The 15,459-nt window shown below is 45.2% G+C and overlaps 1 protein-coding gene across 1 annotated transcript in view; it reads right to left on the bottom strand.

Annotated features, from left to right (window-relative positions):
- Positions 1 to 284: 284 nt before the first annotated feature.
- Positions 285 to 15,459, bottom strand: part of hs3st1l1 (heparan sulfate (glucosamine) 3-O-sulfotransferase 1-like1) — a 34,839-nt gene continuing 19,664 nt past the window's right edge. The window contains exon 2 of the mRNA XM_083658378.1: positions 285 to 1,728. Coding sequence (XP_083514504.1) covers positions 564 to 1,517 — 954 coding nt within the window. The 5' untranslated portion in view covers positions 1,518 to 1,728 and the 3' untranslated portion in view covers positions 285 to 563. The remainder of the gene's footprint in view (positions 1,729 to 15,459) is intronic.

Here is a 15,459-nt window from a genome sequence, read left to right as displayed (position 1 = left end):
TACTCCCTACATAACACAGGTTACAGGGCTCCGGGGCTATTGAAGGCTAGCATGAAAGAGAGACAGAGAGAGAGAGAGGATGAGAGAGAGACATGCCACTTTGCTGGTAGAGAGAGAGAGAGGATGAGAGAGAGACATGCCACTTTGCTGGTATACGTTTCAAAGCAGAACGCTTTATTATCAAGAACAAGAATATCAAACAAAGGGGGAGGAAAAAAGTTCATCGGTTTCACAAACTTGTTGTTTTTTCGCTGCTGCAAAATCTGACTTTAAACGCTTCCGGCACAAAGATAATGACTTATCAAGCTTAGAGATTTTTCCACTTTTCTTATGCCCGTTAGTTACGGTTTTGAATGTTTCCTTTTTGCCTTATGGTGTAAATATAGAACTCTAGCTGAAACCAGAGCTTACAATGGAGTTTATTCAGAGGCTTTTCAATGTTTTTTTCATAAATGTCAGGTTTGTAAAGTGCTTTATGCCCCTCCCCCTCCTTTTTTGCCCTCGTCGCAGACAGGGTAGCAGTGGCTCCATTGAGTCCTACCCGGGTCCATTATTCGGGTCCATCATTGCCAGTCGAACGTGCGCTTCACCAGCCTGTAGAAGGTGCGGTTGTGTTCCCTCAGGTAGGAGCGGAGCTGCTGGAGCACGGTGCTGTTGACCGCCGGGTGCGGGCGGCCCTTGGACTCGTGCAGGCAGCGCTCGCGCCCGTCGCTCCGGATACAGTAGAAGCCCTTGGTCTGGTTGAAGTAGAAGTTGGACGACACTATCCTGGGGGGCAGGTCGAGGAAGCGCTCCACCTTCTGGAGCTCGGGCAGCGGGTCGCGGATCAGCGTGTCGCCGTCCACGATGTGGATCTGCTCCAGGGGGAAGTGGCGCAGCCAGTTGCGCATGTGCACGTCGTACAGGCTCCTCTGGATGGCCTTGTAGCGGGTGTTCAGGGCGCCGTTGCGCACCAGCAGGTTCTCGATGGCCTGCACCGGCTTGTGGTTCTCCAGCCGGTTGAAGTACACCTGCGTGTAGTCGGAGATGACCCGCTCGGCCGGGTCGCGCAGGATCAGCAGCAGCTTGATGGAGGAGTTCATGGCGCAGATGCGCGCCGGCGCCAGGGGCGACGTGAAGTAGCCCGGGGTCTTCTCCACGGTGATCTGGTGCGGGTAGGAGTAGGGCATCAGCTCGCGGTACCAGTCGAAGCCCTTGGCGTAGTTCTCGTCCCAGTCGAAGAAATGCACCTCGGTGGCGGCGGCGGCGATCTCGGGGTGAATGTCCAGCATCTCCAGCAGGGCTCTCGTGCCGCCCTTACGTACCCCGATGATGATGCTGTGCGGGGCTCGTTTGCTCGTGCCCGGGGGCGGAGGCGGAGAGGGAGGCATATCTCCAGAGACGTTGGCTGCTAGTCCAGGACCGAGGTCCATGGGGTCCGGTGGTGTGACGACGCCAAATCCAGCCTGGACAAGCTCAGGCGGGGCAGCGTACGTCTGGAGAGCCAGGAGGAACGCGGATGCCAGGAAACAAGACATGATGATGGGGCCCGGACTGAGAAGTGGAGATTCAGAGAGAGCGACGGTGAAGCGAAGCGAGAAGAGGCGAGACCGGTGGTTTTTAGCCGTGGAGCCGATCGGTGTTTCTGAGCTCAAAAGTGGCAGGAGCAGAACAAGGAAGCGCCGTCTTTGTCTGCCATTGAATTTGAGCAGGACGAGGAGGGCAAACCATCAGCAGTCCACAGCACATCTGTAGAGAGGACAAAAGACACAAAAAGGTTGATTAGATTAGGCATATACTGTAGGTTAGAATGAATGTCTACATTATACTGTGACCGAGGGCACTTTCCTCGTTCCCCTGGCAAAGCAAACGAGCCAGTAATACAACCCGGGTCTGTTAGAAGTGTGTCATCTCGACAGGCTAATCTCAATTCATTATTCCTTCCGTCTCTTCTTCTCGCCCCCATCTGCCTTCCCCTCTCATTCTCTACAATATCAAGTCACTTTCAACCGATATTGTCAGTTTTCCACTGTGTGAAAAAACATTCAGCCAGACATCTTATTAGAAAATGTGTCTGGGATCTCTGTAAGTGTGGCTGAAGGCCAGAGCGCTTTGTCTCGCTCTCTAACAGGGTCATAATCTTCACTTGAATCAATACACATAACATCCAGCCCGGAGCGCGGAGATCAAGGTGTTCAGAGACGTATAATAAGGACCAATTCATTGCAGGAAAATCAGACGAGCTGCCACTTCTATCTATGTAACCTTGATTTCCTATACATGCCCAGACAGATTCATATTGCGGTAATAATTCAGCAAATACAAGGCGAAGGATTTGAGGAATTAATTCGACTTACTTAGATAGAGCTGCAACGATTATTAATCGATTAGTCGATCGACAGACAATTAATCGACAACTGTTTTTATAGTCGTTTTGAGTACAATTTTAAGAGAAAAGGTTGATTCCAGCTTCATAAATGTGAATATTTTCTGGTTTCTTTACTCCTGTATGACAGTAAACTGATCTTATCTTTTTGAGTTGTGGACAAAACAAGACATTTGAGAGCATCATCTTGGGCTTTGGGAAACACTGATCGTCATTTGCTACCATTTTCTGACATTTTATAGACCAAACAACTCATCGATCAATCGAGAAAATAATCGACAGATTAATCGATTATGAAAATAATCGTTAGTTGCAGCCCTAATATTACATTTGTAATGAAATTAGCAGATGCTCCAGCTCCAGTCTGCTAATTCAGCAATGCTGAAGCCTGCTCAAAACCATGGGAAATAGTCCAATTTACCCGTGTATTTCCTTGACCTTAAAAGTATTCTGACATTTTATATTTTGAGTTTGTTTCTTTCTGCCTTCACATCGCACTTACAGTATGATTTGCCTTCAGTTTAACCAAGAGAGAAATGTTGAATATTAAAATGTTTACCCCTTGTACAGTACGTGACATGAAGTGAAACAACAGATCCAATTTTAAATGTCATGGTGAAAAAAAAAAAAAAGAGAGAGGAAAGTCTTCAGATACTTTTATGAGGTAAATACGCTGAGAGAGAGCGGCACTGCTTACACTGTGCTAGTCAAAACAACTGGGTCCGGGCTACGCAAACAGCCAGCTCCAACAGCAAAGGGTCACAGTAAGGTAATCTAAACAAAGAAAGATATTCCCTGCGTGGGAACAACCTGCCAGACACGCACGCCATGCACGCCATGGATGCCGCACGCACGCACGCGCACGCACGCACGCACGCACGCACGCACGCACGCACGCGCACACACGCACGCACGCACGCACGCACACACACACACACACACACACACGCACACACAGAATCTATTTTGAATATCTACAGTGCTTAGAAAGTGCAGAATGTATTCACCACATGACATATTATTCATTGGGGTTACAGTTTGATATTCTGAAATCTACTTTCTATTCTACGTCGTCCTAATTGCACGAGGAAGTAGCTCTGACACATCTTAATAGGCTTTTCTTTGAGCTTGTCGCCTGTCCTCTACCTCTCCAGCAGGGGGGAAAGCGTTGGATTCCTGTGTCACCTGTGCATCGGCGTTTGATTACAGCGCCTCCTGGGGTTTCAAGGAAAAATAAATAAATAAATGATCAGTCTTCCATGGCTATATTTGTCAGTAGGGAGCGAGGCTGCATTTTTCATTACTTCTCCCTCGTCGTTTCTGTCCGGTTTCTTCACCGACTCCCACAGTAAAGCTGGAGAAACACCCTGTACTCGGCTTTCACATATACTGATGAAAGGATAAGATCGTAAAATTCTCATGCCATATTCAATAGTGTTCTTCTTACCCAGTTATATCATCTATTAGGAATTTCCATGAATTTATAAAAATGTAATACCAACAGCTAGATGTGAAGAATTCCATTCCAAAACAATATCCACCATCTGAAAAAAATAACACTCTTACAAATGATCGCTGCCATGGAAATAAACATCATTATTGGTTCAAATTAAAGTTCTCTGACTTGAGCAAAACTGAATCAAAAGTAGTATAGTCCCACTATTTGGATAAGATATTTCAAAAGGAGAACTTCACTCAAAAACAACGCCGATTTATTTCGCACAGTATGATCTCACACATAACCCGAAAACTGTAAACAGTTTTGCAGGCATTCATTTATTTGGACCATTATTGAGAATTGAGTGGACCAGTGATGTCATTCATGCACAAAATGACATCACTGGTCCACAACTTAATTCAAATCAACTCTCAATATATGTCAAATTAATCTCTGCAAAAATGGTTTGCATTTTTCGGATTTGTGTGAGATCATGTGCAAAAGAAAAGAAATCACCATTGTTGTTCCTGGTGAAGTTCTCCTTTCCCACCACTGCTCAGTGCTCACTACTAAGACATTCCTAACAGCATCTCTGCCTGGCCTTTCTCTCACCCTGCGTCTTGCTTTTCAACCCCCACATGACACATGGCCTGGCTTCACACTATACGATCTGTTGGGCTGTGTGGTGGCGTGTGCCTGCCTGGAGGACCTGCAGCAGTGCTGAGTTGCTGCAGAGCCCCGGCTGCCCTACAGGGTCTGGGGGGGTGGGTTGTGCTGTGCTGTGCGGGGGGAGATCCACTCATGTGCTGTGACAGGCACGCCTGCCTGTCAGCGCTTCCCTGGCAGAGAGCTGCCAAGTCCAATGCTAACAGCCAGGCAGCCAGACGAGCTCTCTGTGTCTCATCCAATTCCCCCCACACTCCTCTCACAGGCACAGCACCACCACCACCACCAACCACCACCTGGAAGGAGCCATTGTTTCCCCCATCCCACTGGGGCCTCATTGCTTCATTCAGCACTTGATGCATATCTCTCCCAGCGTTTCATTCAGCACACAGCAGCAGCCACACTATCTGGACCACTTAAGCAACACTGTTTGGACTGAGTGCTGTGGGCCCGGTGGTGGAAGGTTACACAACAGAGAGAACAATGGGCACACGTTGGAGGTTGGAGGAGAAGAAGACATAATATAACAGTAGAGAGGGAGAGTCCCACCGTGCTTCAGCTGTAGAGCAGGCAGGTCCAGTGCATCGCAGAAAAGGAATGCAGTATTGATTCAAAAAAGAGAGGAGAAAATCTGGAGTAGCTCGGACAATTAAATGCCGTTATTTGGTGCAGAGTATCAGACTTAACGTTTCGATTCGCATCTTCATCAGAGTCATCATCAGTCATGACTCTGATTAAGGCATCAGAGTCATGACAGAGTCATGACAACTTCAACTTTATTAGTAGTATCCCAAAGGAAATTTGGTTGGCAGCAGGCTAGGCTTGTCAAAAGTATCGATACGATCGAAAAGTATCAATACTGAAAATTTGAAATGGATACAATACTCATTTGAAACAGGTATGGATAGTATCGATAAGTATCAATACTAAACATTTTAAACGGATACAATACTCATTTGCAACAGCTTCGATACCAGCAGTGATTTCTTTTAATGAAAAATCACTGATTTTTTTCTCTCCCTATCATTGGTGGGTATCTGTTGCTTTCACAAGCTAAACATGTTCTGATAGGCTGATGGCTAGAGCAGGGCTAATCTGCTGTCAGTGCAAAGTTTTAACGAGTTTTATCGGGCCTAGATGATGGAGAAGTGTGCGTCTGTCCGTCCATCTGTCTTCACTTTATTTTTGATGTGTCGTCATCACGTGGTATCGAAAATGGTATTGAGTATGGATATTCTCCTGGGTATCGGTATCGAAGTAGAAATTCTAGTATCGTGACATCCCTACAGCAACAATAACAAGCATCATCGTGACACAATAGCTCCGGGAGTGAGCGAGCTCACGTAAAAGATGAGGACATCGCCTTCACAAAGCACCAACAACAACAACAGGATATGGCAGCCATGCCAGATCCCAGCATATAATACAAGATAAAATATAACATCAAGTCGTTAAGGCCATTAAAGTGCTGTGCAGATTCTGCAGAGGCAATGTATAAAAGAAATAATAGAAATAGTCAAAATAAAACATCATAGAAATGCATCAGACATAGAGCGTGCAGGGATTGCAGACTATGCATGACTGATGGAGATCTGAATCGAAACGTCAGTCTGATACTCTGCACCAAATAAAAGGTATTTAATTGTCCGAGCTGCTCCAGCTTTTCTCCTCTAACAGCTCAGTACCAAAAAAGGTTTGATAGCTCACGTGACCACATCAAACCTGCTATACTGTAGCACCTTTCCTAGTGTTAACCCAACATACAGAGAACCCCCCACTGTACTTCCATTATCTGACCTTAACAACCTGTCAGGCTGCAGAACAAGGTGATACCTACTATCTGACCTGGTTTCTTAAGATCCTAGGAGCTTTTAGAGAGGAAGGCTCCAGAGGTCCCCCGCTCCACGGGAATCCAGGCTCTTCTCACTAATTAAGCCAACCCACACAGCCGCCTCTATATACATCAGAACAAACCCTCATTCATATTCAGCAGGGGCCCCTGTCATTAACGGCAGGGGGGCCCCTGTGGCGGGCATCAGGTATTGTGAGCAGCTCATTAGGGGCCATTCATACAAAACAATCATTACTAAAATAAAGCTTGATTACAAGTTACAACAGGGTGGAATTTTAGGCGATCAAATGGATTAATTTAGTGTGAGCGAGTTGGGTATTATTACTCATAGTTAACTATTCATATTTCTGGAATGCAGACTTGTATTTTGTGGAATTTGCACACACACACACACACACACACATACCGGTACACACACTCTCACTAAAGGTTGAGGTTTGTTTTGTCTTCAGCACGGCTGCAGAGAAGAAGTCGCATTTTCTGATTCGTTTCTGTATCTTTTTCTCCATCTCCAATCTCTCTTTATCTCTAACTCGCACAGCATTGTTAGATGATCTCATGTAGGATGCGGTGACCCTTTCCCCAACAAATACAAAAAAAACACAAAAAGCAAACGAGGCCTTCAAAGTTGTGACAGACGCAGAGACGCACACACACACCGACCTTCATCCTAGTTTTCTATATTGCACTTTCCCCTTTTCGCCCGGGCGCCTCTACTCCTCGGCCCTCTCTCAAAACGAGTGGGCTTATCTCCCTCCCACTCACGACATCTCGAAAACTGCAACTCTGCGAGCTCCTACTCCCACATCCAGAACGGCCTTTAAATAATGGATACATCATAGTGCACTGTAGGATTCCTGGCAACAGGCTATTAATTTCCGTTGCAAGTTACGACGGGCTTTAGCTATTCACACACAGGAGGCGAAGGATTTATTCGTTCCCTCTACCACTTCCCTATGACTCAGACAAAACAAAACAGAATCCTCACATCCTAAAGCAAACATCTCGTCTTCCGCCGACAACGTTGTGGACGTGTTTTATGCAGGCGCGATAAGCTAGTCAGATATCCACTTCCTGGGGGCTTTATGAGGCTGACTGTGAAACAACAACGATGAATTATGAATGCCAAACAACGCGTGTGGAGTGTATATCCAGCCACTTAGAGAACATGCTTTGCATCAGCATGCTAGGCATTGTGAAAGGGAACGCCTCGAGCGCAGCGGAGAAATTTAAATCTTCCCACTATAGCAGCATTAACTGTGAATCTCAGCGTATTTACAGCCACTTAACTGGTGAGAATGATGAGTTGGGATAGGTGCCGTCTCGTTAAGAGGTCGGAGAAACGAGCGGGAGAATTCCCAAGACTGGCCGGGAAAACGCGGAGCGGGGAAAGCGATGCGCTCCCCCCCCCTACCTCGACAACTAGCCCTGCCATTCAGGTGCCCTTGAGCAAAAACACTTAACCCCCAACTGCTGCGGACGAGCTGCTTAGAGGCCAAGAGTGGAAGACTGCGGTTTGCACCGGGCAGCTCCCAGGTGTAACGGTCAGATTTTGAATTAGTGTGTTTCTGGGAAAAGAGCGTGCTCAGTAGACTTTCCCTGGATAAAGGTTAAAGCTAAACCAAGGGCAAACAATACAAAATGGGAAGGTCATGCTATATAGGCCTACAATGGTTAGCTGTTAGCTGAAGGTTAATTTGGAGGCTTGTGCACAGTGGTTCTCAAACTTTGGGTCCGCTAAACGAACACAAATTAAGACCATGGATCCTCATTTGATAAGATTTGAGCTTTTGTGATGACTCCCCCTCTGGCCCTGTCTTAGGCCATGTTCACATTACAGGCAAATCCGATTTGCTGCTGAAGTCATTAATCATCATTATCTTGATTGGTTGCCCAAATCTGATTTGAGAGTGTGTCCACACTGATACAAATCTGATTTGGGCAAGTGTTCAAGTCGGATCTGTGTGTCCAGACCTCCATATGTGGTTTGGGACAAGTGACACAAATCAGATTTGGAGCGTCCAGACTCATAAAACCAATCTGGATAGAATCATTAATAGGTCACTAAAGTTCACAAATCAGATTTGGCCTCCTAGTCTGAACATGGCCTTACAGGAGCCTGGTGTTGGGCTTGTTATGCTGATTGAGTGCACCGCACTCATTGGGCTTAATGCATTTGTTTAATGTAGTTTGTGTTGTTGTCTAGTTACTCGCCCTTAGTTTAGTTTCGGTTAATAAATTGTTGTTTTAGGCCTAACTTTTACTTTGGCGTGTGACTCATTTGTTACTTCCTTGAGCCAGGTTGTAATGAGGGGAGTCATACACCAAAGTCAATTAAATCAATAGTTTATTAACTGATTAACTGAAACTAAGGGAAAATAAGACACAAACACAAACGAGGAACAGAACAAAAGGTGCATCTGAGGACGCAGAGAGACTGAATTGTCTGAAGATCTTCTTAAGTGACCCATTTCACAGCAACAGTTTTGAGGTGGCAAAAGCAGGAAGTAAAGCAGCTGTAACTAACACCATTAATTATGCTTCCATTCTGTTTCGGCGTTCCAGTGCCAGGTGCCCTCATTAATGCTAATGATTACACCTGCGTTGCTGCCATGCTTTACCACCTCAAAAGGTTGCCGTGAAATGAGAGTGCTGTTGAGTGCACAGGTGCACCCAATCAGCCTAATGACCCCAACACCAGGCTCCTGCAAGATAGGGCCAAGGGGAGTGGGAGGATCATCACACTTTTAGATGTGTTATTACAGAAAGTGTATGAAATCCTTGACCGAAATAGTCATTTTGAAATGAAAATAAATTATTACCCTTTTTGCTGGGGACCCACTGGGGCCCTGGACCCCACTTTGAGAAATGGAGAAGCGCTGGTGTAGGAGACGGGGGTAGTACTGGGCAACTCCCTGGTTGTCTTGAGTGTGTGTTCCCTTCTCTCTCCAAGGTCAAACTAAGAATCTGCCGTCAAGTTGCCTGGTTTAAAAAAGGTCAGTCAATCTTCCTATTGGAGAAAACCATCTCACTCCACTGATGCAAGGCTGCCTCCTCTGGTGAGATCCATGATCATCACTGTGATGTCAGTGGAGACTATATTAATTCTCTCCTCTGGGGCCCCCTGGTGGATGAGCATCACAAACATACTTTTGAGTTTGATTACCATAATGGTCACTTTTGAAGAGCATCAGATGAGCAGCAAATGTTTTAAGTCTGAAATGTGACTGAGAAAATATGGGCATCCATTTCCAACTAATATAAGTGATCACTCTTTACAATTTTGTTTCTAGTATCGACGTAGCATTTCGCTCATGTTTGCATTTCCTTCGCTCAGCGGCTCTTAGTTTAATATGTGTTCACCTCAGACTGAATATTGAATATTGATTTCAGATTGTCATTGTTGCACCAAGAGTATTGATGGCATTCATTTCTCTATTTGACCAATCCAATTTCAAGGCTGGAACTGACTGACAGAATTCAAATGATGCAGCATAATGCTACATTGATATTAAACTGGACAGGTATTCAACACCAGATGTCCCTCATGGCAGAGTGCTATATTCTCCCACACTGGCTTAGTGATGTCTTTAGCATGGCAATGGGTTATTTGATTTTCATTTTTATTATTATTATTTATTTTATTTTATTTTTATTTTTTACATCCATTGGAACTGTTTTGCCATGACGACATTTTGAATGCATTGATTTCACCTGTAGGAGTCCTATCTAACAACACTAAACCCAAAAGGTCAGCCAAGCCATACGTTGATAGTCCTACATAGCGAAGGTTATATATGCGCCACCCCAGTACCACTTCACATGATGTGTTGCTATAAGGATGGATACCACTTCACATGCTGTGTTGCTATAAGGACGGACAAATAACGTTTTGTTTGTTTTTTGGCAGAAATGCTAGTGCAGCTCTGGCATTAAGCAATATTTGGCTATTTCTGGAGAGTGTGAGTAAGATGATGACCTAATCCACACCCACACATGGCAGCGGAGGGAATCATTAAGGGGTTTGAAGATGCTGCCTGCACTCAGGCACACGTGGCCTCAGACACTTCATTGCAGTGTTTTAACTCTAATCTTCTATACATCGTGTGTACACCTTCACATCGTGTGTACGCCTTCACATCGTGTACACCTTCACGCTATACAGCGGCTTCCAGCACGTCTTCCAGAAGACGGCCTCAATATGGAAAACAGCCTCTGCTAATTACAAAATCCTTCTGCCCACTGCCATCTGTAGCAGCAAGGCTGTGAGAGAGAGAGAGAGAGAGAGAGAGAGAGAGAGAGAGAGAGAAACAGAGACAGAGAGAGAGAGAGAGAGAGAGAGAGAGTGAGAGAGAGAGAGAGAGAGAGAGAGAGAGAGACAAGAGAGAGAGAGAGAGAGAGAGAGAAACAGAGACAGAGAGAGAGAGAGAGAGAGAGAGAGAGAGAGAGTGAGAGAGAGAGAGAGAGAGAGAGAGAGAGTGAGAGAGAGAGAGAGAGAGAGAGAGAGTGAGAGAGAGAGAGAGAGAGAGAGAGTGTGCGTTTCCTTACAAGCAGAACATGAACCACCCAACATGATGTGGGCTTGTGCTCCAAACCAATACATATCTGTGCCTCGTTTACAAAATCTGCATAATTGTCTGCCGTTGGTCTATAGTTCTATGTACGGCACGGTGGCTCAGTGGTTAGTACTGTTGTTTCACAGCAAGAAGGTCCCGGGTTCAAGCCCCGGTCCGTCCCAGGTCCTTTCTGTGTGGGGTTTGCATGTTCTCCCCGTGTTCATGTGGGTTTTCTCTCTGGGTGTTACGGTTTCCTCCCACCACCTAAAGACATGTATGTTAGGGTTAATACTCCTGTCAGTGCCCCTGACCAAGGTACTGGCAAAAGAACTGGAGTTGGTCCCCGGGCGCTGCACTGCGTCTGCCCACTGCTCCTAGTTCTAGGAAGATTCCCAGTAGAGGATGGGTCAAATGCAGAGGATGAATTTCCCCATGGGGATAAATAAAGGATCACTTAACTTAACTTAGGTTGTGGGCGAAATGGACCGAAATTCATATCTATCTAGTATCTAAGATCTTTTCGGCTGAATGATGATACACAAATGTATCTCGGTATTTTCTACAATGTTCAGTTGTAACGTGGTGCTTTCACAACATATTTACAGTTTACCCAATGAGATTTTTGCTAAATAATCATCAGTAATGTGGATATAATGACTAAGTGGCTAAAGGCAAATAATAGAACAGTTATAAAAGGCAAGTTCAGAAAATTACATCACTATAATGCAGCCTGACCAGGAAAAGACAACACTTACGCACCATCATGATATCACGATATCCAAAATCTAAGACGATATCTAAAATATTGATAAAATAATTGCCCAGCCCTACTACAGTAGGTTGTACGTGACACCGCAACACAGCACGTGCTATCTTGTCTTTGGGAAGAAATCACAGAGATTGAGTGATGCTGCAAAGTGCCACAAAATATGCCTACAGTTACCCTGCCCACATCGCTGTTGATCAAGAAGTAATGACCGGCCCTTTTGAAAACGACACGCCGTCGCTTCCAGCTCTCTGTGGTACCTCGCTGCAGCAGACACTGGCGGCCACCGCTCAGCTCTGACATTTAGTCAATGCTCTGAGGTTTATTTCAAGCACATCGGCTGACAATCCTCTCCCATCCCCCCAGGAGGCATTTTGGCAGATAAAATAGGCTGACTCGCTCGCTCATCACCCTTGGATAAGTGGAGGCGACCAATCCCAGAGCCCGCTGACTCACTCAGGGAAGCGCCGCCGCTCAGAAACAACGCCGCCGCCGCCGCCGATGAGAACGGATTCAATCAGAGCGCAGCTTGATGATCCTCATTCACACTGCCACTTCTGATAAAGCACCTGTGCTTCCCAGCCCCCGCTGGAACTACCCTGCTCACCACCACCAATGCTGCAACATCAAAACCAATTTTAACCACCGATTTAATTATATTCAAGTTCTTATCGTGCTTCCCCCCCCCCCCATCATGTCTTTCTAGTTTTCAAAGGAGTCTGATCTTCCATTTCAACTCCACGTTAAGTAATTAGACCGCAGTTAATCGACCGTAATGCCGGTTTAATAAAAAACAAACGCCGGGTAACTTTATTCTCTCTTCCAGGGGTTTCAGTCTTTTGCTCTCCAGTCTCGCGGGCATCCTGCAAACACTGCAATGTATGTTCATACACATACATTATGGATGAATCACCTCATCAACTAAAAAGCAGGGCATCTTGTAATGAACTTGTGAGGAAAGTCTTAATCTTTGATGAGGCCTATCTGATGCATAGTTTAATGAGAAAGCTATGGCGAGCCAAGGCCTGTTGGCTGCTGACAAGGATATCACAGCGGCGACGAGGAAAGTGCAGAGATGCCAACATGCCAATAACTACAGTCTCCGCTCGCAGCGGAGGGAGGGGGGCTGTGCTGTGTATGCATGGGAAGCGCTGGGATGTGATCAGTGGCCAAGGCCACCACCCCCCTTTCCCAGGAAGGTGCGGAAGTCTTTGTTTTAAGCTGTAATTCCTCGAATGGCCACTTGGGGGAGGGGGCAGTAGGCAGATCTCCCCATGTTAAAATGCCCGTCTTTGTAACATGATTAAACATCTTTCCAGTGAGGGGCGAAACACGGTTTTGGTCTATAGAGCTAATGTCACCTTTTCATAACAACTAGGGGGGTCAATTTGTATATAACTCGCCCGTTTGGAGTAAAATAGATGATAGAAAAGGGGGTGATTGACAGATCGCCTGTCCAGTGATCATGCAGCTTGCCGATCATGGACCAATAGCAGGCGGAGCTGCGGCTCTGGGAAACTCCCATCTCACCTGAGGTGCAGAAGGACTCAACCCATTCCCTCCCACTCTGCTGACGAAAAATCAAGATGGTGACGGCCAACGTTTGAACTCTGCCAGGTAGAAGAAATGTAATGGGATAGCTATGTCCATATTATTTATGTCTATGGATGTGATTCAACACTTTTTGCCATGTTTAAGCATGTGACAGTAAAAAAGTAGCCTGCTGGAAATGTTTTAATGTGTGGTCATTTAGCTGGCAGCTGGTGCTTAGTCTTTAGTTTAGTTAGTCTTTAGTTATCTGCTGCGCAAGCTGAAGCTATTTATGTCAGAGCAAAGCACGTAAACGAAACACATGTTAATATTAGGGGTGGGGGGGGGGGGGGGGTTGATAACAGTATCACAACATTTGGTGTGGCAATATCGCACGAATGCCAAGTATTGCATAATTGTGTTATATAAATTGTCATGTGCATGCAAAATTGATGACAGGTGTTTATGACAGTGTTGGTCAGTCTGTCTGCTTGACAATCCCATTTTCTTTGCAATAAAATTAAAGTGAGATGAACAGACTGGAAACTTGATCTCATTAGATAAAACAGATGTTGATGTTTTTTTCCCCCCTTTTGGGACATAATTTGCAGTTGAAAAAAGGTAATAAATCGCAATATTTTTGTATCGTGACTTAAGTATTGTGATAATATCGTATCATGGGGACTCTGGTGATTCCCCACCCGTAGTTAATATTTCGCACTACTATAATAAGGCGAGGTGTTCGGCTGGCGGCGAGCACGTGAAGCATGTGAGGCACGCTAGAAGCAAAGTGTGCAATATTTCTAGTTCTATTAATACATGTACGTGTACACTATCACCACAGGCATGTCAATGTCTTTGGGGAGGTCAACATCAGAGCATACATGACATGTCTTATTGTTTATTCCACAAAACTACAACTACAACTTGCAAAGCCTTCCCTGCTCTGGCACAACAGCATCCTATTGGACGACAAGACACACAGCACAGTTCTGCCATCACAAATATGTATTCAGCACCGCAGAACTCGGGGGGGTTGGTGTTCTGTTCGGACCTTCTGTGATGCGATGCAGGGTGCCAAGTTCTGCCAACACACTGGAGTGACTCAGCTGCTGTTTGCAGTTAGGGAGCTGATAATAATGCATCCAACTTACTCTAAACCACATCCCATGCGGTTAGACTGTGTGTGGAACTGCTCAAATCAGACGTTGTGCCATTATACAGTTAGATTTGGCAGTATTGGTGGGGGTTAGGTTGGTCCTAGTCTCAATGCCAGACCCATGAGAGTTCTTACGCTGATACACTACGTTACTGCATGCTCCTCTCTCTCTGGGTCTGGGACACTTTCCCTCAGCCGGCTGGTTATGGGAGGGAACCGTTCACTTGGCCAGTGGTGGATTCAGTCCTCTCCAATCAGTAACGAGTTTGCGATCAGACGACACGGGAGGCGCATCCCATTTTTCGAACCGCTCTCTCATCGGTGCTACGACATGTCACTCATTCAATTTCAACCCACCTTCAAAAACCAGCAGTGGCTGTGAAGTGGCACAGACTCAGTTTATCTAGTATGCGGAGCGCATCGATTCAACGTAATATTTGAGTCTGGGGAGAGACTAGGTTAGTCCCTACTGCAAATCGTCAAGAGGGGCGCACTGTGTAACCTAGCCTGAGTACACAGAGAAATACCCAGCAACATCACGCAAGTCACAACAGCAAGAGTGGGATGGTTTCTAACTAATAATCAGCAGTACAAAAATAACATATTGTATATGTAATATATTACTTTTAGCAGTAAATTAGTAATATAACTTATTACCAATAGAATTTCAGTAATATTATACCAGTTACTTTGTAAAGTAACACAAGCTACAAATTTAGTAAAAAAGAAAACAATTATCAAAGCACATATTTAAATAAAGATACAATCATTTCCTAATCAAATTGTGTGATTTTATGCAAATAACCACTATAGATGACAATAACAAAGGAAAAGGATAACATTTCAAATTTTGGATGGTTTACACTGACTTCAAGATGGCCGAAATTATGTTTTGTGATGGTTCCGGGTCATGTCCGGGCGATGTCATTCTGCTACTGCTGTTATTTTGGTGAAAGTAATGCAAAAGTAGTGTAATAAGTAACGAGTCACTCTACACAGACAGTGATATTGTAAAGTAACTTATTACTTTCAAATGAAAGTATGACTAATAATATGTAGTATTTTACATTTTGAAAGTAACTTGCCCAACACTGATCATCAGGATAGTGAGATCTAGTTGGAGCGAG

The sequence above is a fragment of the Poromitra crassiceps genome, assembly GCF_964638095.1.
Source record: "Poromitra crassiceps genome assembly, chromosome: 22".
In the NCBI taxonomy this organism is placed as follows: Eukaryota; Metazoa; Chordata; class Actinopteri; order Beryciformes; family Melamphaidae; genus Poromitra; species Poromitra crassiceps.
Note: the sequence above shows the minus strand (reverse complement) of the source record. Positions and strands in the feature narration are given on the sequence as shown.